This window comes from Tauraco erythrolophus, chromosome 2 (assembly GCF_009769465.1).
Source record: "Tauraco erythrolophus isolate bTauEry1 chromosome 2, bTauEry1.pri, whole genome shotgun sequence".
NCBI classification, from domain to species: Eukaryota; Metazoa; Chordata; class Aves; order Musophagiformes; family Musophagidae; genus Tauraco; species Tauraco erythrolophus.
Genome location: NC_141466.1, coordinates 122,639,936 through 122,662,271, shown reverse-complemented (window position 1 = coordinate 122,662,271; position 22,336 = coordinate 122,639,936). Strand labels below are relative to the sequence as shown.

General features: G+C 45.6%; 1 protein-coding gene across 1 annotated transcript in view; it reads left to right on the top strand.

Annotated features, from left to right (window-relative positions):
• The first annotated feature begins 13,730 nt into the window (after positions 1–13,730).
• The window catches only part of SPRED2 (sprouty related EVH1 domain containing 2), a 33,491-nt gene continuing 24,885 nt past the window's right edge, over positions 13,731–22,336 (top strand). Inside the window, exons 1-5 of the mRNA XM_009986893.2 lie at positions 13,731–13,738; positions 14,003–14,228; positions 17,670–17,683; positions 20,221–20,398; positions 21,769–21,937. Coding sequence (XP_009985195.2) covers positions 13,731–13,738; positions 14,003–14,228; positions 17,670–17,683; positions 20,221–20,398; positions 21,769–21,937 — 595 coding nt within the window. The remainder of the gene's footprint in view (positions 13,739–14,002; positions 14,229–17,669; positions 17,684–20,220; positions 20,399–21,768; positions 21,938–22,336) is intronic.

The following is a 22,336-nucleotide window of genomic DNA, read 5'->3' as shown; positions in this document are numbered from 1 at the left end:
TGCATGTGGTGGATGTGGACTCAACTCCCAAGTTCTCCATGGGCTTGTTACAGCCTGAGCACATCTCAACAGGCTGAAGCGAGGATGCAGTTTCTGCCTTCTACCTCATAACTGAGGGTATGCATCATCCGTGCCTCTGCAAAGGAGAGCACTGGATTGGGATGAGTAGCTGCCTTTCCTCCTCAGCTTTCTGTTTCAGATGGAGCTGTCATCATCTCACTCCATCATTGAATCCGCTGAAGCTGGGTCTGCTACATCACCCATAACTCAGTGCTTACGCTGGCACCACCTCAGTTTTCCGTGGCACATGCTGGGTTGCATCGATATCCACAGCATTGGCTTGATGGCTTCTCCAGGGCTGTCCCTATGGTGGAGGAAACATGACTTGAACACCTGCCTCACCATGGTGCTAACATTAATGAAAAGGCATCCCTGGATGAGGAAGCAGCTTGTGGGTCCTTCAAGGCATAACCTTTTGAATGGCCCCTTGCCTCACCTTACAAATTAATACTGGAAATAGCACTTGTTCAGACTCAGGCTTGGAGAGGTTGCTTGTTGGGTTTTTTTTGGGTCGTTTTGCAGACAACTTGACAACTTTTGATTTCCCATCACAGTGCAAATTGTTTAGCAAAGCTCATATTCAACTTGCTTTTGGGCAATGTGTGCATGTTTCCCTTAGCATGCAGGAACTCTATTGCAGTTATCTCTGTATTAATTTCTAGGGGACAACAAGGCCTTGCAGGGCAGATTTGGCACGTTGTGCTTCTGCAGCCGTCTTGTCTGGGAGCCAGAGTGTCCCTCTGGAGTTCTGGGCGCGGAGCTGCCCTCCCTTTGCACAATTGCAGCAAGGCTCTTCCGTTCTGAAATTTCTCCTGCTCCAAGATACTAGTGGATATAGTAGCAGAGGCAGGTAAATCCTAAGCAAGGAAGCCAGAAACTGGTGTGAAATACCATACCTGGATGAAAACACCTTAAGGAAAAAGAAAACCAAGTTAGTAGATGAGTATGCTTATCCTTTGATGTCCCCTCCTGTTGATTTTTGTATCCTTGGTAAACAGGAATTAAAACCCTGGTTAAATCTTGAGTTTAAGGAGAGGGGGGAAAAAAAAGGCTGTTTTGGATTGAGATAAACATTTGCGGTTCCATTATCATCCGCTGAACATGCAGATGTGGAATAGTTGTAACACAGCTTGAGACAGTAAAAAATGAGTGAGAACTTTGGGGGGGGGGAAAGATCACAGTGTATCTTCCTTCTAGATGTTACCTTAATAATTTGTTGGGAGTGGGCATGATATGGTTGGAGCTTTGCCCAAAGCTGAGGCAAATGTTTTTTTCTCTCAGATGTTCAGCAAGAAGGTAGTGTTGCTTTTCTTCAGTGTTCATTTTTTGATGTTCTTAAACAGTGTGTTATGACCTGTTAAATGAATAGACTTGCATAAGCTGTTACTAGGTATTTTTTAAGCTTAGCAGGTTTTTTTGGTCTTGTGTAGGGCATTGATGTTCTGCTATTCCCCTATTAAACCTAGAAGATTTGAGATTGCAGGTCCCGGCTGATAACTGAGCATACCAAAAACCCTGATGAGAACAAGATGAGCTCTCTTGCCGTCTATGCTGCTCAAAGGAGAGACCATGGGAGGCTTCAGTTGCCTTCAGATAGGCCAAAGGACACCGACTGTCCCTAGGCAGACACACCTAAAACTTCATCTTTTTAGAAGGAATTGGTATGAAAACATGAATGTGCAGCATGTTGGGCGATGAGGGAGAGTCAGAGAGAACATGGGATGACCACTAGATGATCTCCATTGATTGACTTCAGCTCTGGAGTCCCCAGCACAAGAAGGACATGGAGCTATTGGAGCGGGTCCAGAGGAGGGCCATGAAGATGATCTGAGGGCTGGAGCACCTCTGCTATGAAGACAGGCTGAGAGAGTTGGGGCTGTTCAGCCTGGAGAAGAGAAGGCTCCAAGGTGATCTTATTGCAGCCTTCCAGTACTTAAAGGGGGCCTACAGGAAAGCTGGAGAGGGACTTTTTACAAGGGCATGTAGTGACAGGACAAGGGGTAATGGATTTAAACTGAAAGAGGAGAGATTTAGATTAGATCTAAGGAAGAAATTTTTCACTCAGAGGGTGGTGAGGCACCGGAACAGGTTGCCCAGAGAAGTTGTAGATGCCCCATCCCTGGAAGTGTTGAAGGCCAGGTTGGATGAGGCTTTGGGCAACCTGGTGTAATGGAGGGTGTCCCTGCCCATGGCAGGGGGGTTGGAACTAGATGATCTTTGAGGTCCCTTCCAACCCTAACCATTCTATGATTCTATGACTTCTCTACCATATGTGAACAAAATCGCTCTTGCCAATGAGATATTCGACAGGCACTTCACACCGCTGTGTCTCCTAGCGTTTAAAAGATCTGCCTGTTAAAACAGAGCGCGGGAAGTACAAGTGAGTGACACTTGCGACCGGGCGAAGGACGGTGGTGGGAAGAGAGGCACCCGACTGCCGGCAGCTTGAGGAAACGCACGTTCGTTTGTGCTTTTTCCAAAGCCCTTCTGCTTTGCGAGGGAAGTGGCGGCGGAGATGTAAACAGGAAAGCTGGCTGCGGGGAGAACAAAGTAGAGGCTGGCAGACGCGTGCAGTTGGCTGCTGGGAAGCCAAAGGTAGTGGTGGGAAATCTCTGGTCGCTATACGATTTAAATAATGACATCAGAAAGCTGTGCGGTAGTTAATGCTGGGTGTCCCGATACTGGGCAGGCATGTTCTGTGCAGGAGGGGAAACCCACCCCGTGTCACTTCTGTGCTCCAAAAGAGACAGACTGCAAGGATCAGTAAAATTAAACAATATAATGACAATAATTAACAATAAAATAATTCCCACGCTACTAAGGCAGAGTCGTAAGCATTAAACGTCTTCCTTTAAGGCTGTAAAATAGCAGCTTGTTCCCAAGAGGAGTGGAAAGAGCTGGACAAGGTACATTTTAAGAGCAAGATAATGTTTTACTAACACATAGAGGAGAGGCTGAATGATCTTGAATCGATTTAAGCCGGTCAGATTAAGTCACTGCCCAGCAAAACGAGGAGCTGACTGAGAGAAGGTGCAGTCAACATCAGCTCAAGAGTATGAGCTTGGAGCTGGTCAACAATTTCATGGAAGTTTTCAGTGGATTTAGAAACGTCGGTGGGTAAAGGTTATCGTATCATGGTGCTTGCCTCGTGGTCTCCTGTGTTTTGCTGCTTTCGCAGACGCTTTTAGCATGTGGATATTGAGTCCTGACATGAGGGCTTTGTGAAAGATAACCCTCATGTTATTGGCTGCCCTTGCCAACCCTCAGGGCAACAAGAGTCATTTGAAATCTAGAAAGAAGATATCAGAGAAGACAAGAAACTGGATGTACATGGTCTGGGGTACACATAATTAGTCTGGCAGTACTTGCATGGGAAAAACTTTTATCCTACAGAAAAGGAAAGCAAAGATGCAGTGGTTAGAAGTTAAAAAGATTCACACTTTAAGAAAAAAAACAGATACTTTTCTTAGGAATGTGGATTCTTCATCAGTCGATATCCATTGCAGATAAACTGGAGTAAAGCGTCTGTTAGATTAGACAGTCTAGATTAAAGCTGAAATGAAACAAAAGTTTGATTTAGGAAAAACCAGCCAAGTCAGTCTCTCTTCAACCTGTGTTATGAGCGATCAGCCTTCCACGTGGTTTTCACAGGGGGTCAGAGGTACGAATCCATCCAGATCAGTGATTGACCTTGGCTCGTAGAGGCAAGGAGCTCTTCGGGTGAATGACTTCAAAGAGGTGATTGAGCTCTACTATCCAGCCAGTCTAGGAGATTTGTGTACTGGTGCAAGAAAAACACAAATTCAGATGCAAACTGTGGACAGCACCTCTCCTTTGAACTAAGAATTTAAGTGTGAAAAAAGGGAGGAGGAAGGTCTTGAGGTTTTACTAGCTTTTTATTTTGCCTTTATTTTTTTACCTTTTTTTAAATCAAGAAAATCAAAATTTGCAGCCTGCACTGTGATGATGGGGTCCGTGTTACATGAGTGCAAAGTACAGGGTTAGGTTTCCTGGAGTGTATTACAGCTGTTTGTCCAGGTATCAATTAGGAGCTATGGAGGAAGGGTTTAATTAGAAGAAAAGCAAACGAGGCTTTTCCGGTGCGGAGGAGCTTGGTGCTTGTCATTTGTGTAACCTCTCTTCTGGTCATGAATGTTTATTTGGAGTCGAGTAAGATGCTCTCAGCGGCTTTCCTTTGATCTGTCTGCTGGAAAATTAAACCCACACGGCCTCCACCCAGAACCTTTCTGCATCCTGGATGGAAACGCCCATCTATGCTGGGGTGAGTTTTTATTGATATCCATAAGTACAAAGGTCCATTCATCTGTGAGAATGACGTGTCTGTCCAAGGCCTAAGCTTTAAAACACGCAGAAAAGAAAAATGGTTGTTGCAAGCTGTCCGTCACCTGGAGATGGACTTTTAAAACTGATACATAGAGAGTTGCCTTGGTTTGTGTGGTTTGAAATGGCAAAGAATTGCTGCCTCCAACTCGCCATGCCCATTCTACCCTCTAAATCTTTATAGATTTAAACTGAAAGAGGGCAGATTTCGATTAGATATAAGGAAGAAAGGGGGTGAAACACTGGTACAGGTTGCATAGAGAAGTTGTGACTGCCCCATCCCTGGAAGTGTTCAAGGCCACATCAGATAAGGCTTTGAGCAACCTGGTCGAGTGGAAGGTGTCTCTGCCCATGGCAGGGGGGTTGGAACTAGATGATCTTTGAGGTCCCTTCCAACACAAACCGTTCTATGATTCAGCATCTCTATAATTTATAAATAAGTTGTGCCTTCTCCAGGACCTGGGATTGTGCTGTATGTAATGATCTGGTGCCAAAGGGACGCCTGCACTAGTCCAGCTGGGCCCTGAGCTGCAGAGCGATTGCTGCCGGACATTAATGGCAAGATGCTCCCACTGTGCTGGTGGTTTGCAGCTTGTCAGAGCCAACTGCAAAGAGAAAAAGGGATGGATCCTTTCCGTTTCAGATCAGATGATGTCTACAAGAGATGAAATACCGCATCTTTCCGTTTTCCTTAGTTTTACTGCAGTACTCAGGGTGCATTTCCATTGGGAAGGCGTCATGCTTAGTAATGCTTAACGTCTGAGTGAAGTCTATATTGAGAAATGCATAAGCAGAGTTGAGCTGCACCATGACCAGAACTGCTCCTGCATGGGCTATTTATGGACCACCTATCCCCTAGCAGACTTCTTGACTACTGAAGCACTTTTTAGCTGTACTTTTTTTTTAATAATACCTTAACTTTTGTGCAGCATGGGAGAGCCTTACTCCAGTTTCATGGAAAATGGGGAAAGCGTGGTTTTGGCAGGGAGGAAGGAGCATATCAATTCTCCTGAGTATTCAGCAGCCCCAAGCACGTCATAAAAAGTTTAAAGTCTTTCCTAAAGATCAGCTTTTTTGCCCTTTTTTCTATTTCTGCTATGCTTCCAGCTCTTCCCTACAATGTGATTTGAATGAACACTATATTCAAGAAAACTTTGTGGACAACAAGGACAGCATGAGTGAAATGGGTGTCTCTGAAGTGCTGGACAAAAACCTATGCTGACCATGCCTGTGAAGTCTTTTGTCTGGGATGGATTTGTTTTTTTTTTAATTAAAACAGAAATGGAAAAAGGCAACCTTCTTTACTTGACCTTCTTACTGTTAGTGAGCGATGTTTACGCAATATTGCTGTAGCAAGTCTTGAATACTGCACCTAAGGTAGGCTGCCTGGTGTTCCATGATTCTATGAAATAGTGTGGCAGCTATGTCAACCCTGGAGCTGAGGTCTCTTAGCTTAGCCTTAAGTTTAAAGAACATTTGCAAAAAGCAAGAACCCAGCCAGTGATTCAGCTGATGCTCACAACTGTCCGGTGACTTGATATCCACTTCCCTTTGGAGAATTCCCTTGGGAGTAGGGCATGAAGCCAACTGAATTAGGTGGTGGTTCTTTTTGGCTGATGCAACAGCTTCTTGGTGTAGACGGGCAACCAGGACTTTATTTGCATCCGTATGGATTGAGCACACTGTAACATTTCTAACAAAACTCTTCTGTGCCTTGCGTTTTCATGCGCAGAGTGTTTCTCCCTCCCCGTCTGTGCTCCTGGCAGACCAACAAGCAGGCGACTTTGCAGAAGATGCCCAAGTCAGATACCTAAGTCATGGCTCATCCAATCCCCGTGAGCCGAGAGCTACCCTGAGGCGGCTGCGGAATTGTGTTAGCTTTGCGGTGTGATGGCTTTTCCATGTAAACCTGTCTACTGATGTGTGATGCTGGGAGCGTGTTTAAGGCTGCTCCTCCATAAGCCACCTTATGCCAGTGCTCAGTCCCGAGTCTCGCCGTGGATTGTCCTTTGAGATTGTTAGAGGCCCAGCGGCAAGGCAGGAAAACATAGAAGCTTTGGGGAGATGTAACCACTCAAGCTGTTATTTCAAAAACACGATTACAACACAGTTTATTCAAAGATAGTTTTGTCTTACACTGGGAAGCTAATTTCATCTTCCCTTGTCCCTCGGGAGAAATACTTTAGAAACTGGACTTGCTGCAAAAAGGGCCAAGCATCTTTATTTCATTTTTCTGGCTGATGTTGCTTTGGACTTGTGTGCTGACTTCTTGCTGGAGACAGCGGAGGACAGAGCTAATGTGCGCTGTATTAAGTGTTTGAGGGGAGAGGAAAGTAAGGCAGCAAATCCTGGCATGATTGGGATAGGATGAGTTGTGAACTGGGGCTGTGCAATTAAATATATTTTTTAAATACTTTTTTAAAAAATACTTGGAATAGCATGATGCTCTGACCAGCTAATGCGTTACTCAGTGGTCACAAACACACATCTTCATCAAAACATAGTACCCATCGCCCATTAAATTAGGGGTTTCTTTATGTTGTGTATCAAAGTAGCATAAATGCAGCTGTTGTTTAGTCCCATAACTTAAAATGCTGCCTGTTGCCTTGGACTGTAGCTTGATTCCATCGTTGTGACAAAATCCAGCCAAGCTGTGGACAGGTGCCTGCAGCTACACCTGCACACGTCCTCGCTGGATGCGGGAGAGAAGCAGCGAACAGATGCTTCTCTCCTGGCAACCTGGATTGTCCTCAGCATTCTCCGTGCAGCGTGAAACTGGGTTCAAGCCCTTCATGGTCTCGAGCTTGGCATTTCCGTGGTCCAAGCTTGAAGTTTTCAAGAGCATGTGTGATTTTTAGGTTGTTACATCTGTAAAACAGGGATGAAGCTTTCCTAAAGGATGCTTATAGGCAGCATCACCTCAGCTGCTGTTCTTCATCTTGGGAAAAAGGGATTTTTGCCCCAAATCGAGGTTAGAACAGTTTGGATTTAAGGAAGGCAGAAGCAGCTAAGCCTGGAAACACATAAATTACTTTTCTTTCTTTTTTTTTTTTTCCTTTCTCCTGTCTAATCATCAGCGTAGATTAGTTCAGAAACCGGGCAGGTATTTTTAGAAGCTGCTTTCAGAGCCTTGGTGTCACAATTTTTATTCTTGTCATTGGTACCAAGGCCCTCCTTGAGCAACATTTCTGCTTTAAAAAAATGAGAGGGCATTTAGAGATAACAGTATAACTTCGGAGGGGGGAACACACTGGCTGAGCAAGGAGTTATGGAAGTTTTTGAGCAGCAAGGGAGTGTTGAGACCTACTGCCCAAAACAAAGCTCGTGCGTTGGGGTGTTACTGTGTCAGCACTTTGGCACCTGCTGGGTTGCATGGAGTGCCTGCAAAGGTGTGGTATACAAGGACCTATAGCTGATATTTTAAATACTGACTTGTTGCAAACTGGGGATGTTTAAAATCCTGTTAAAAGCTGCGATGGAGATGGGCACATCAAGAGGCTGAGTAGCTTCCCCCCCGCCCCCCCCACCCAGGCCCGTTGAGTTATTCAGACCCTTGGTCCTAGTGCTGCGTTAGCAGCTTTTGGGGAATAAAGTGCAGCCGGGGTTATGGGAGGAGATGACGCCCGCTTTCAACTTTGGACCTGTTTGCAGTCCTGGGTGAGCGGGTGACGCGCCCGCCGCTCCGGTGCAACCTCTCAGTAGTGCGTTTGCTCCATCAGCCGCTGCTGAATGCCCCCGTTATTAGTTTATGGCAGTTGTATTGTAGTTTTTTGATTTTTTTTTTTTTTTTTTCCCCAGCCTATAACCGGGGTGGGGAAGCAAGGATCTTTGGTCGGTTCGTGTGCGCTTGGGAGCCGGGAGGATGTTGGGAATGAGTAATGGTCCGGCCAGGGCTGTAATACGCAGAATACCTCTGGGATGACTCACCCGGTACAATGCAGCACATCCCTCAAGGAGACTGAATCACGAACGGGGGGAAGCCGCTCGGCTCGGCAGCAGCCAGCTGGGACGCGGGGCAGCCAACGCCAATTTTATCAGGAGGCTGGTAGGGGCGATGATGGTAAAACGGAGCTATCGGGGTGTAAAATGTAGAGGAAATGGCATCCCCCAGCAGGTATGTGCGCCGTGCCCTCGCTGTGTATCGTTTTATATTTTTTCCTCTTGTTTTTTTCCTCTGCCTCCCCCCATCTACCCCCACAGCCCTTCTGAATCCTTTCTAAATCAGCATATAATTTATCAGTGAATACATGTGTCTTCTGTGAAAGCCAGGCTTGCTTTTGTGATTACATACCTATTTTTTTTCACAAGTAATGGTCTAACGTGCACATTCTTTTAAATATGAAGAGGAAAATAGATGCTACTTGGGAAGCTGCTTCCCTTGATGTCCCTCTCCACAGATGCTTATTGGGGTTGGGGGTGGGTGGGGTGGTTAAAGAGAGGTGGAAGGCAAACTCAGTGGGCATGCTGGTTTAGATGTAGTTAAGAATGTCTTCCTTTATTTATTTATTTATTTATTTTTAAATGCATTTACTTGGCAAAAGATAAAAACCCTTTATATTTAGACCACACTTACCCTGCTTATTCCTTTCTTCCTCTTCAGAAATAGATTCAGCTGGAATTGAGTCACAGAAATCTTTTTTTTAATATATATTTGCAAAATATTGTCTAGTCTTTGTAGTATTATACGCGTCAGGGAGGATGTTTACAGGGAGATAAATATAGTTGTATTCTTCACTCATCAAAATGGAGGAAAGCGAGGGGAAATGCAAATTGCATAGGGTGAGCAATTTTTGTTTAGGTTTTTTTTTTCCTTTCTTTGTAAACTTTGAATTTTTCAGAAGTAGCGTGTCTATGTGTGTGTGCATACATAATTATTTTTATGTTCTGGAGTTACATCGATTCCGTAGCTGAAGATAAGCATGCCTTGCATTATTTTCTCTCGTGCTGTAATACGGCTGCGCTAGGACAGGTAGCACTTACTCTGCAAAACGTGATGTTATCCGGGAGTAATGGGATACCTTGTCTGGCCAATGTGTTTGGTGGCATCATGGGCATCGCAGCGGTCTACGGCATGACAGCAAAAGCTCATTGGTTGGGGAAGGGCATCATGTGGAAATCCCATCGTCTTGTGAATTGACTAGATTTCTCCGTGTCATGGTTTGATGTGGAGGGGGTGGGGGTTCTGGTGGCAGGAGAGGGGCTTTGCTCCCTGTGACATCCCTGGTTTTGGAACCGGGTCAGACCTGGTTCTGGCCACCAGATCAGACTCCCGTCCCCCTCAGGCTTGAGCCAGTCAGCGCCTCTGCGAATTGCCCTATTTAAGTCGGGACAAAGGAACCGGAAAAGGTGCTTTACCCAGGAGTGAGGAGAGAAGGGAGCAGGGCACTGCCCCCGCTCCCTGGCTCCCGGCCGGGCGGCTGCCTGCGTCGGGCCGGCGCCGCCCACTGAGGATGGTGGCGGCGGAGCTGGCTGGGGAACTCGGGGGCATCCCACTCCTGGGGTGCCCACTGGGCTGAGTTCACCTGGAGAGGACTGAGATCTGAGAGAAACAGCCGCACCGACAGCAGGTCAGTGAGGATGGAGCAGGAGGAGGTGTGCCGGAGCTGAGTTTCCCCTGCAGCTGGTGGTGAGACAGCAGGCAACCCCCCTGCAACCAGGACGGCCTCGGTGGAGTAGAGACCCACTCGCAGCCTGTGGAGAGGAGATGCCTGAGCCTAAGGATGGTCGTGTTGGGATGCACGACAAGGCAGAGAGGCATCTGGAGTCTGCGTGACGACCGACGCCGGAGCGAGTGGCTACAACTCCCTAAGTATCCGAGACTGTGGTAAAGCCCACACTGGGGCAAATCCAATGGGAAAGGATTGCATCCTGTGGGCTGGACTCACGCTGGAGAAGTTTGTGGATTTTTCCTCGTGGGTAGGGGATCCACTGGAGCAGGGGAAAAGAGTGTAAGGACTCCTCCTTTAAGAGAGGAGCAGCAGTAACAGCACAGAATGAACTGACCTGCACTCCCCCAGTCCCTGCTCCCTGTGCGGCTGGGCGGGGGGTGGTGGGGGAGGAAGGTGTCGGTTTTAAGATCTGGCTTTGTTTCTTTTTATCCTCTCACGTAACCGGCTTTGTTTCCCTTTGTCCTTTTAAGTAACCGTCAATAAATCGTTTTGCTTTGAGAAAGCCAAGTCTGTTTTGCCCAGGACCATGGTTGGTGGGTGCTCCCTCTGTTCTTGTCTCATCCCTCAGTCCCTTTATTATCTTTTTCTCCTCTCCACTTTACTGGAGAAGGAGAGACTGTGTGAGTTTTAGTTGCTGGATCAGCCTAAAACCACGACACTCCGTTACGTTCCTCTGTAAATTTTGGCGAGCGGTATCAAATCTCTAGTTTCATTTTACAAAACAAGGAGAGCAATAAAACTTCTGAAGCTGGAATACAGTTGCTGTGCTTGTTAGTTTTATTTCTTACTTTTGCTGAATATTGACATTCATTGGCTAACAGGATAATAGTAACAGTGTTTTTATGGTCAGTATATATTACAAAAAAATTTATGAACTCAGTTGTGGCTTTTGTTCAGGTGGGAGGGGGAAATAAAAAAATCAATTCAGGATGCAGATCTCATGCAACTACCTGTTAGGCTGGTTAAGCTTTTATGCGCTTTTTGCTTATCTTGCATGTGATATAAAACAAATACCATCTGTCATGCAATAACAACTTCCTTTCTCATTATGGTGAATGATAGTACTAATTAGCTTTCCTTGAAATCTGTTCGTATTTTGTACTCTTGCATGAAAACAGGAGGACTTGAGTGTGCAGCTCTTGCCTATACTGCATACCGGCTTCATGAGCTGCAGGGTAAAATATTCAAATGCATTATCGTATTAAAAACTCAATTTTTTTTTTTTGTTTTGCCGCTCCTTACAACTTTTCAAGACATACCATCATGTGCAGCTATAATGACTTAGGGCAGAATTGATCCATTAAACAATTTTAAAGTCTTTTTTTTTCTTTTTTAAATGAAACCCAAACCCATAATTTGCAATCACTGACAATGCAGCCACCATGCAAAGCTGTGAGAAGTCTGGTCCTGAGGTGATTCAATTCTCCAGTGAAAAGGAGGTTCACTGATTTTTGAAGAGATTCCATTAAATGGTTGCTCATTAAAAGTTTTGTCATTAGCATGCGTCCCATTGGTGGTGTGGCTGTCTTTTAGAGAGAAAAAAAATAATTTTGGGGGTATTTTTGTAACAGCTTTTGCTGTGGGTTTCGATAGCTTTTACACAGTTTCAGCAACGTTACATAGATGCTTCTATACGTCTGCGAGGAGTAAATTAATCTGCCCCCATGCGATTAGACTTTCGCTTTAATTCAATATTGTTTGCATAGTAAGCTGATTTCTGGGGAGAGCCCTTAAAATCCATGTGCTTGAGTTGTGTCAGTGGATCTTTGCTTGCCCATCAGCATGCTTACAAGCTTGTCGTTTTCCTCAAAAAGTCACTTGCCAGTTCATTTGGGGTTTTGCCCTTGTGTACAGCTCTTTGTGGGGATTGCGAGGCGAGCCTGGTGCAGGAGGAGGGGTTATGCTGGCCAAAAAAAACAAGGCTTTCGCCCATGCAGGGCTGTAAAACACCCAACCCTACAGCTGTGTACGTAGCACTTGGGTTACCCTGCCTGCCCCAAACCCCGCTGCTTCTTGACACCCCATCCATAAGGATTGAGGGCCCTGTCAACAGCAAAAGATTGCTCGTCCCCTAGTTATAGAATCGTTGAGTGGTTTGGGTTGGAGGGGACCTTAAAGATCATCTAGTTCCAACCCCACTGCTATGGGCAGGGACACCTTCCCGTAGATCGAGTTGCTCAATGCCTCATCCAGCCTCGCCTTGAACACCTCCACGGATGGGGTGTCCACAGCTTCTCTGGGAAACCCGTTCCTGTGCTTCATCGCCTTCAGAGTGAAGTGCCTCCAAATCCTCCAAATTAGCTGGGATACTGCATGGTAAAAATGTGCTGTTATTCTCATGGCAGAAGCTTATGCTTTTGTGTGTCATTGAAAAAAAAACCCAAACATATATCTATAAAAAAGAATAAAGGTATATATGTAAAAATAGTTTTATATATTACATATTTTTTACACTCACATCTATATTTAAAAAAAATCAATTTTCCATCTATATCCTGGAAAGATTTGAAATAATTAGAGGATTATGAAATCCCATTGGAGCAAGTTAGGATAGAGCTGTTTCTGGTAAACCCAGTAAAATCAGCCTTAAACGTTTAACAAACGTTTTGGTGAAAGGATCCTTTGTTCGCCATTGCCTCGGAGTTTAAGGGAGATGTGGAGGCGGGCAGCTGGATTGTTGCAGGTGTCTTGGGTTTTTTTTGAGAAGTCCTTTTCCTTGTGATAAAACAAACAAACAAACAAGATTGCTATCAATCTTGCTTAGGGAGGATTTTCGGATGGACTGCAGTGCTGGCAGCACCCCAGACCTGCTGGACACTGGCCATGGAGGACCTGGCCCCTCTTTTTTCTGCCTTTGGGGCTGCTCTAGACCCAGAAAGGCATCAAGGAATTAAAGATAAAAATCAAAAGGTACTTCTTTGGGTTTGTCCCAGCCTCCCAGAGCTGTGCTTCTTGTGTGAGGCCATGTGTCGTAGAAGATGACAAACTTTTGAGGGTTGAAGGCACTTGAGCCTTCAAGCATCCCATCAGTTTCCAGGCCCCTCCTAGTCCATAGTGGTGATTGCCCTCATGGATTGGGATTTTGAGCTTCACACAAGATTTTGGGCAGCACTCAGCTGGCAGGAAAAACCCCAGCAGTGAATAACCTTCATGTAAAATTACTCCTCTGGGGTGCTTTATGGGATGCACAGGTAGGACCGTGCGTGTCTTAAAACTTCCTGATGGTGATTTCCAAATCTTACATGAGTGCTTCCTTCGGGGCAGGATTTTCGTCTTCTGTGCTGCTGCAGCTAATAGTGCTCTTGGAGTTAATATAAACTTTTTTTCCTTTTTTTGTTTTTTTTCCCACATGAAGTGCTAAATGCTAACAAAGTTTTTTGTTGAGAGAGATAGAAATGTCCTGAAACTGAGCTTCTAAGGATAATATTGATTTAAAGTGAAGTGCCCCAGGACAGACGTGCTGCAGGACTCAGCCAGCATTGCTGGGGCAAGGCACGTGGAGATGGAACTGTCTTGTATTTTCTCTGACCAGGTGGAATCCAAAATTTCCCAGAATACCTTTCTATTCTGTCAGTATTGGAGTTGAAAGGCGGAAAAATACAGGTTGCAAATTTGCTTATACTAGAGACAAGTTACAGATGCGATGATGCATCTGGCGTGATGCAGAGGTGAGGGCAAGGAAAACTTTTGGGAGATTTTAAATGATTTTATACAAGGCTGTTTTAACGTTGGGTCTGACCAGAGTGGTGCAGATGGCATGTTTGTTCTTTTTTCTTACTGATACTTAATGAAAAAGCTTCAAATCTGCTGGAAATCTAAATGGTATCGAAATACCAACTTTATTTTGCTGTGGCTCTGTGCACTCAAGTTTTCTTTTTAACAAAGTCGTAAGTTAAGGTTTTGAAAAAGAAAATCCTTATTATAATCTGCAGATATTTCGCCCTAGCTAGAAGATCCATGAACCGAACATTAGATCAAGAAAGCGAGACACCAAAAATAGCAGGTTTTCGTTACTTCCATCAAAATGCCACTGCTTTCCGGCTGCGGGATGAACTCCAGAGAAGATCCTTGCAATATGATTTCCAGCAGTCACCTGGACGGAACGGGATGGCTTTAACTCCAGCTGTCGGATTTGCTGGGGCAGGGACAGAGGACAAAGTAAGAGCACCATGAAATACATCCAGCTCAGCCAACAACAGATTATGCCCCTGTAATTGGGAAGTTAAATTTGCCTGGATCCAAATAGTTTAAATTGTGTTGAAGCGATCAGTGCTTGTGGTTCAATTCAGCTGAACAGCCTGAGCTCCTCTGCCATTGCATTAGCAGCCTCCTGCCATCATTCTGACTCTTCCCTAAAATCTGGAATCTGGGAATGTCGATGCATTAAAGACAGCAGTCCATGTTTTTGAAAGCCATTAAAGTGCAATTACCCTTCTGTCTGAGACCTGAATCTCTCCTGGCCTTGTAAGCTGGAAAGTCGAGAAGGGAGGAAAATAGCGAAGTGCCGTACGGCGGCATTAGCATGAAAGTTTATAAGGTTATATTTTGGTCAACTAGCTTGGCTAGAGGAAAAATATTGAATTATGGAATGTGTCTGGGAAGTGGTTTAGATGCTAAATGTGACTCAAAGGTAAGTAGTAAATGTGGTGGGTTGGACCCTTTTTTTTTTTTTTTTTTCTCCTCTCCTTTTCCCCTTGGGATTTTTAGCTGCAAGACCTCTCAGACATGGTATTTGCAGTCACTGAGTTTGAAGCTCAGTGGAAAAGAAGAGCGGCTGGTGGAAGGGAGCTGTGGACTTCAGCTGCGACCCTCCTTCTATGAAGACACTGGCAAAATTAAAGCCTTGATTAATGAAGGAATTATTTGCTGTTTAGTCCTGAATGTGGGATTGCAGCCGTAAGCCCACATCAGGGCTCGGGGCTCCGTCCCCTGTTGGTTTCGCTGCGGTGCGGTTGCTGTAAGCGGCGTGGCTCGTGTTGGAGAGCGCTGGGCAGGGGGTGTCAGCTGCCTGTGGCAGTGCGATTAAAGTATTCCTTCAGTCACTTTTGTTTAGGAAAACTCAGTATCCTTCAGAGTAGCAATTATATGCACGCACGCTCTTTTTTTTTTTTTTTTTGTTTTTACATATATATATGCACACCCACGAGCTATAATTTTTAAAGGGTTCTCTTTTTCCTTCCAATAAAAACAGCACGTGGTTTTCTGCGCTACCTTTACTCCCCAAGTTCATTATGGTTTTTTGCTCGGGGTGGGGCGGGTGAACAACCTGCAGCAGCCCTGGAACACCCTGGCCGGCTGCCATGCAGCTGGGTAATCCCTGCAGATACTTTCTTCCCAAGCTTTTAAGGCTGCTGAAGACAAATCTGTAGGGTTAAGATAGCAAAGTATTCCATTTAAGAGTGTAATTAAGAATAGTTTGCATGAAATGCGTAGCGTGTAGGCCATAAACCCGACAATTAGAGCGGTCTTAAAGTTTTAAGAAGCCAATAAAATGTGGAGAACTGAGGCTACTGCGGGGTTTTTCTAGCTGTTTCATTTTTAAGTGTACGAAAGGCTTGCGTTATCTAATCTCGGCGGCAGTCAGTATCTCATTAATGGTAACAGACCAAATATTTTCACATACCCCATTAACCGTTTCTCCTGGAGTAGTCAAATTGCACAGTCGCCGTGATAAAAGTGCAGGTGGATGACTTGAAGGTGGTTGTTTTGCTGCTTCGGTGCACCACGGTTTCAGCAGCGACACGCACATGGGATTTGCAGATCACTCCTTCGCTCCCGAGGATTTTAAATGCTTGCAACCAGCCGGAGCCTCGGCGCAGTCATGTAAAATTAAATAGCAAAGAAAATAAACAGCTTTTACACTAAGGAAGCAAGGTCCTTATATGGACCTGAAATATTTGAGTACCTCCTAAGTATTTATCAACACTGGCATGAGGGAAAGAAGCATTGCCTATTCTAGGCTTGTGGATGGAAAGGGCAGGCAAGATTTTGACATATAAAACTGAAGGGAGCAGTGCACAGCCTCGAAAACTCAATGTGCAGCTTCTTGAGTCCCAGCCCAGTGATTAAACCAAGATGTCAAGCCCTGAGCAGCCTTAACCACCTTTTTTCTTTCTTTCTTTTCTTTTTTTTTTTTTTTTTTTTTGCCTTTTCTCCTAAGTCCTTTGGTGTAGGTCGCGTGTTGGGAAACGTGCATCTGTGGCTGGAGTCTGGTGGGAGCGGGATGGGGTCATCACCAGTGACTTTTGATCATGCAGGAAAGCGTGCCAAGGGATTGCATTACCGGAGCCAGAGCTCCGCGTACCTTGCCAAAGGTGAACCCTTCTGCTGGACAAGGTCCTTTTCTAATAGGGGAGCAGAGGTCTTCTTGCTGTGGTAGGGGGATAGAAGAGAGTTTTTCTGGCTTGGTATGTTTAAGGAGGTAGCTCTTCAAGTTGGGAGAAGTGCAGTTTATATGATGTTCTCCTGGGTAGTTGGGGATGATAGACAAATGCAGCGAGTAATGAGGAAAAGAGTAAAATTTCAATGTCTTTTGCTTTGCACTTGAGTTCCTTTAAGTTTTTCCTCTACCACGTATTCTTGAAAAGCCAGCAGATTATTCTCCACCGTCAATCCATCCACTTTCCATTAAAGCAAGTTACCAGATTGCTCTGTTTGGGTCAAAAAAACTGCTATTCAGCCTATTTCCCCAACCCCTTGCCCCCCAATCCCTGACCCTCTGGTGTCACAGTAGCGTCTTGAATGTAGGTGGAAGCCAACTGCCAAGCTCTGGTCCAAATCCATCTTCTCACCGATCTCCAAGAGTGTGACCCAGGTGCACGAGGCATCCCCGGGTGAGGTTGCTGACTTCCAAAAAATTCCACTCAAAAGCAGAACCAGCACTTCTGAGTTAACGAAGCGCCCGTCTTCTCCCTTAATAGGCGTCACATCTAGTAGCGCAGCTGTTGGGCACGCGGGTGAGATCGGTGGCCTTGGTGGCAGAGGTTGTAAGAGTCATAGGTCATGATATCGGTACAGATACAAAATGGAAAACCGTATGGCTCTGTGCCCTGCCAGATTGTGGTTATAATGGGCAGGGACAGTAGTCGAGGGACCTAGACCTAAAGTGTAGTCATCCACTAGTATTCAAATGTAATTACGAGCCTAGAGAAATTACCGAGAGGTGATGGAAACACGCAAATAATTGGTAGAAATCACAAAGTATTGAGTAGCTGCTGCTTTCTTAATTTTCCTTCAAGTGGACAACTCTTGCAGCAAAGTAACTTAAGACGATGTTACTTTTGGGACAGCCAAAGGCTCCAGCTGCTGCCATAAAAATGAAAGGTAAATCCCACAGGAAGCTGCATCGCCAGTGGTAATTTTCAAGCGTGGAAGGAGAACCAGCGGTTTGTGCGGATGACTTTGGCGGGAGGATGGGGAGGAAGGTCATACTGAGCTGTTCGGACTTCAGAAGAAAGCTTGAAATTTAATGGGAGTTCCCCAGGAGTGAGAAGAGTTAAATAGTAAGTCCAGAAAAGATCCTTGGGGAACAGGAGAATTATACAGAAACATACATCTGGCTTTCTTTTTTCTTTATTTGTTAATTGCTAATCCTTATAGACCATATGGGAAAGGTACAGAGAAGAAAACAGAAATTGTCTTGCGTGGAAGCAGCTCAATTTTTGCATGGTAGGAAATTAGCTTAAGTATTTTGCTTAATTCTGAGTATCAGGAAGCCAAAAGATTAAAGTTGCCACTGGTGAAATTTAGAAATGGGTTTTCATTAGAAAATAAAAAGGTAACTGGATCTATTGATAGATGCATTTGTCCTGCTTCCTGTACCAGGATGCTGCTTTAAGGACTCAAAAGCAAAAATATTCTTTAAAATGTTATTTCTCAGTTCTGCGAACGCCTTGGTGAATCAGCTGTAGTACGGGCTGTGTATCTGAGTGTGCTGAAAAGCTTTTTATTGTCTGGTACAAAGTCCTCAGAGCAACAGGGGATGAACCTTAAGCATCTGTGTGCTGTCTTCATCGTGTAGGTCCAGTGTGAAAGTTGGTATATCCATAAAATAAAGCCAGTGAAGGGAAAATCACAACGTGTGTTTTGTGAGATCTGCCCAGCTGCAGAAAGGATTAACTGGTCCCAGGCGCCTCTGCCCAGAAGATGCTTGCTGCCTCCTTTGGTCTGTCCTCAAAACCACCTTCAAGTAGGATCTGTAAGGCTGCTTGCTTAAGTATTAAATAAAACAGGGTCATATTAGAGAAGGGGGAACTCAGACTTCAAATAGAATCATAGAACAGCTTGAGTTGGAAGGGACCTTAAAGATCATCTAGTTCCAACCTCCCTGTCATGGGCAAGGACACTTTCCACTAGATCAGGTTTCTCAAAGCTTTATCCAACCTGGCCTTGAACACCTCCAGGGATAGGGCATCCACAGCTTCTCTGGACAACATCTTCCAGTGCTTCACCACCCTTATTTCTTCCTTAGATCTAATCTAAATGTCCCCTCTTTCAGTTTAAAGCCATTAACCCTTGTCCTATCACTACACGTCCTTGTAGAAAGTCCCTCTCCAGCTTGCTTGTCTGCTAGAAGGTCTCCCTGGTCCCTTTTCCAGGCTGAACAACCGCAACTCTCTCAGCCTGTCTTCATAGGAGAGGTGCTCCAGCCCTCGAATTGTCTTTGTGGCCCTCCTCTGGACCTGCTCCAACAGGTCCATGTCCTTATGTTGGGGGCCCCAGAGCTGAATGCTCTTGAACTACAAAAGTGATGCAAAAATAATGTCTGAAAACAAGAGGCAGTTTCACCTGGTGCAGGACAAAGAAAGTTACTACTGCTTGTAATTTTGGATAGAAAGGGCCCTTTCTTTTGTCATATTGTACAGGATGAGGGAAAATGTCCAGATACAGAGCTTTTCTCAAGGAGGATAATACCTGTCGTTTTGAAAGGCCTTCTTTTGGAGTCCTCTCAGGGTTGAGCTTTCCCCTCCTCATGAGCTCACCTGATGGCCTGGAGATGGAAAATCCCTGGGCAGTTTTCTTTCTGCGTCCTTTTCCTTAGCCATTGTTAATGTTCCCAGTTTTGCCCAGGTCTGAATGCCCTGCAGCACCTTTGAGGGTGCTGGTGGGTGCCTCGGCAGCTCTGCAGCTGACAGTGCTGTGCATGGTTGACATCTAACCCCGCCACGGTGACCTCCCCGTGAGGGTGTCACAGCTGTCGTCGCAGTTCCTGAGCAGCTCTGTGATGGGGACAACCCATTTTAGCTTGGAGTTTGTCACATGTCCCATGTAAGGTGCTTGACTTTTGCTTATGTTCTATAATCGCCTTTCTGCTCCCAAATGACCCCCTCCCAGGTGATGTCCCCAGCAGATGCTGGAGCAATTGCTTGGTGGAAATGATAGAGGAGGAAGCCTGGGCAAGTGGAGCTTCCTGCTGTGGGGGATCTTCTGACCCCTTGCGATGGGTCCTGGATTATCCCCAGATCTCTCGCTCAGTTGCTTCCAGAATAGTTTCTTGTGAGGTTGTGATATGCCACCTTGGAAAACCCCTTGAAATGCTGATGGTGCTGTTATACGGACAAAGTGTGATCCTAATGACCTGAGCTGAGATGGTTCCCATCTTGTTTTGTCTGAGGTACCAGCTGGAGCCACACTTGTGGGTTTTTTCCTCATAAGGCTGTCCCAATTGCAGAGGCATTTGAGTGTTGTCTTCCAAAGCCCGCTTCATTAATTTGATCACAAAAACCTTTAAACACTTTGTTCATGGGTTATTTGAGCTCAATATGTTCTTCCAATACTTCTTAGACCTGGTGCCCCAATGCATCCCCTGTGGGTGGTGGCCTTGCGGTGCTGCCCAGCTCACCCTGCTCTCTGGGTCCCTGTCCCCAACTACATGAGGGAAAGAGTGTCTGGGACCATGGGCTGTTTGATCGTATGTTGGTATTTGGAAACCCAACAGGACTGTTCTTTGCTGCTTGATGGGTCTCTTTCCTATGGTGGCTTGAGTGGTCAAGACCATCCGCCACGGAGGTGGACTACCATCCTGGGCAGAAACTCTGTGTTGGAACTGGATCAGTGCTGTCTAAATACTGCCCTCAAGAAAAACGCCCCAACGAGACCGTATGATGCTCACAAAAGGTTTTGTTTTGTTTTTGCTTTGTTACCATTGCAGTGACAGCTATATTGTGCGAGTCAAAGCTGTGGTTATGACCCGAGATGACTCCAGTGGGGGATGGTTGCCGCAAGAAGGAGGCGGTCTCAGTAGAGTTGGCGTCTGCAAGGTCACGTACCCGGAGGGCAATGGAAGAAGTGGATTTCTAATCCATGGTGAAAGGCAGAAAGACAAACTGGTAATAGAACCTAATTCAACTTTTGTCTGTTCTTATAATGAGAATTATCCCAAATCTATTGCTATTGTATTCTTGTGCAAGGTTGGTTGGGGGCTTTTTTGAAAAATAAAAAACAGGCATGTGCAAGCAGTACCAGATTGGACAAAACAAACCCATCCTCATCTAGAATTGCCATCTTTTGCTATCTGGGTTGTCGTGCCGCCACCTGGAAGGAGCAAGTAGATTTTCGACATCCATGTGCAAAGACCCCCTTTGATGACTGAAAAAAGGGCCTAGGTTTTGGTTGGTTTTGGTTTTTTGTTTTGTTTTTTTTTTCCTAAGACCTGGCAGGGCTAAGTGAGGAGTGAATTGAAGCGTAAAGAACCCACGAAGCCAGTCACACTGCACTGAGTAATGCAGTGCAAGCCTTTTAAACGGCCGTGAGTTATTTATGCTGCGTGCCATTCAAGGTTTGAACGAGCAGAGCGAGAATACGAAGACAAGTTGTCTCTTGCGAGTCGACACACTCGCTTTCTCCTCGTAGCAGTTCATCTGAAAAGGAGCGCTCTTCTTTCCCCGCACAAACCAAATTAATAAAGCCTTTTCCCTATGCCGGGGTCCGGTTTAGATACTACGGTTTGTTACCTCGTTTCCATATGTTTGATTCTTCTGAAATTCGCTCCTGTGAAGAGATGGGCTGGCTTCAAAATACACTCCCTGCAGAGGCTGCTCTGAAAACTCAGTGTTTGGGGAAAAAAAAATGCATTATTTGAGTCGGAAATGATGTTGCTTTCAAAAAGACTGGTGTTTTAAAGCTGTTTCAAGTACAGTTTGTCTTTTGCAATACTACTTTGCTTAGGATGCCTTTTTGATGCTATTTTGGAGCCACACTTATGGTTTTGGGGGACGGGGTAAGACTTACAAGCCGTTCCTGTTCTCCCAGAGCATCACCCTAGAGGTGGTTTTTGGCACAGCAGAGCTTGAGCTGAATGCCTGGATGTGGGAGTGAGAGAAGAAAAAAAGGTGAGGGGAGTGTTGCAGCACCTCCTAAATCTGCTGGTGAATAAAATTTTTGTTGAGCAAAATTACAGAGGGAAGAGGTTCTTCCTCTGCCTGTGCCCCCACCAGCTGTAAGATGGGCCACGCTGGGTCTGGGTCCAAAATAGGCTCCTGGGGTAGCAAGGAAGCACCTACTCAAAGCATAAAGATGAGCGTGTGATGGTTATGAGAAGTGTTTAGGTGTTTATTAGTCATCGTTTGGTAGAGAAGGACATGCCCCTACGCAAGGCATGACTTGGCTTGCTTTTAGGTCCGGGCTGAGACAGTGCCGATTGCGTCCTTGGAGTGGGAAAAGTGACTTTGCTCCTCTTTTGGGGCTCGTGCCCTCCCAGGTGGTGCTGGAGTGCTTTGTGAAGAAGGACCTGGTATACACGAAGGCAAATCCCACCTTCCACCACTGGAAAGTCGACAACAGAAAGTTCGGGCTCACTTTTCAAAGCCCCGCTGACGCTCGAGCCTTCGACAGAGGAGTGAGGAAAGCCATCGAGGACCTCATTGAAGGTACCGTGGCGCACGGCGGTGGCCACTCAACCCTTGGAAGGGTGGGAAGCAGGGTTTGAAACGTGGAGCTGGGAAGAGGGGTGGGTTGAAATCAGTCCTTGGGCTCAGGCATCTCTTGTGCACTAGTCCAAGCATAGTCCAGCCAGTGCTAAAGTCCAGTGCTTACCCTGTGCTGAGCAAGCCTCAGCTTACTTTTAAGAACTGAGTTTTCTCATTAAGGAGAGAAAGGATTTCAGTCCAAGTGTTTTCCAATCCTATCTGGCCTGGTCTGTCCAGACTTCCCTCCTTAATTATCATCGAGCCTATTATTACTGCTTTTTTTTTGATAGGCTTGGGTTTCACGCTAGTGATGGCAACTCAGACAGCCCAGGCACCTCATATGCAACTGAATCTCATCTT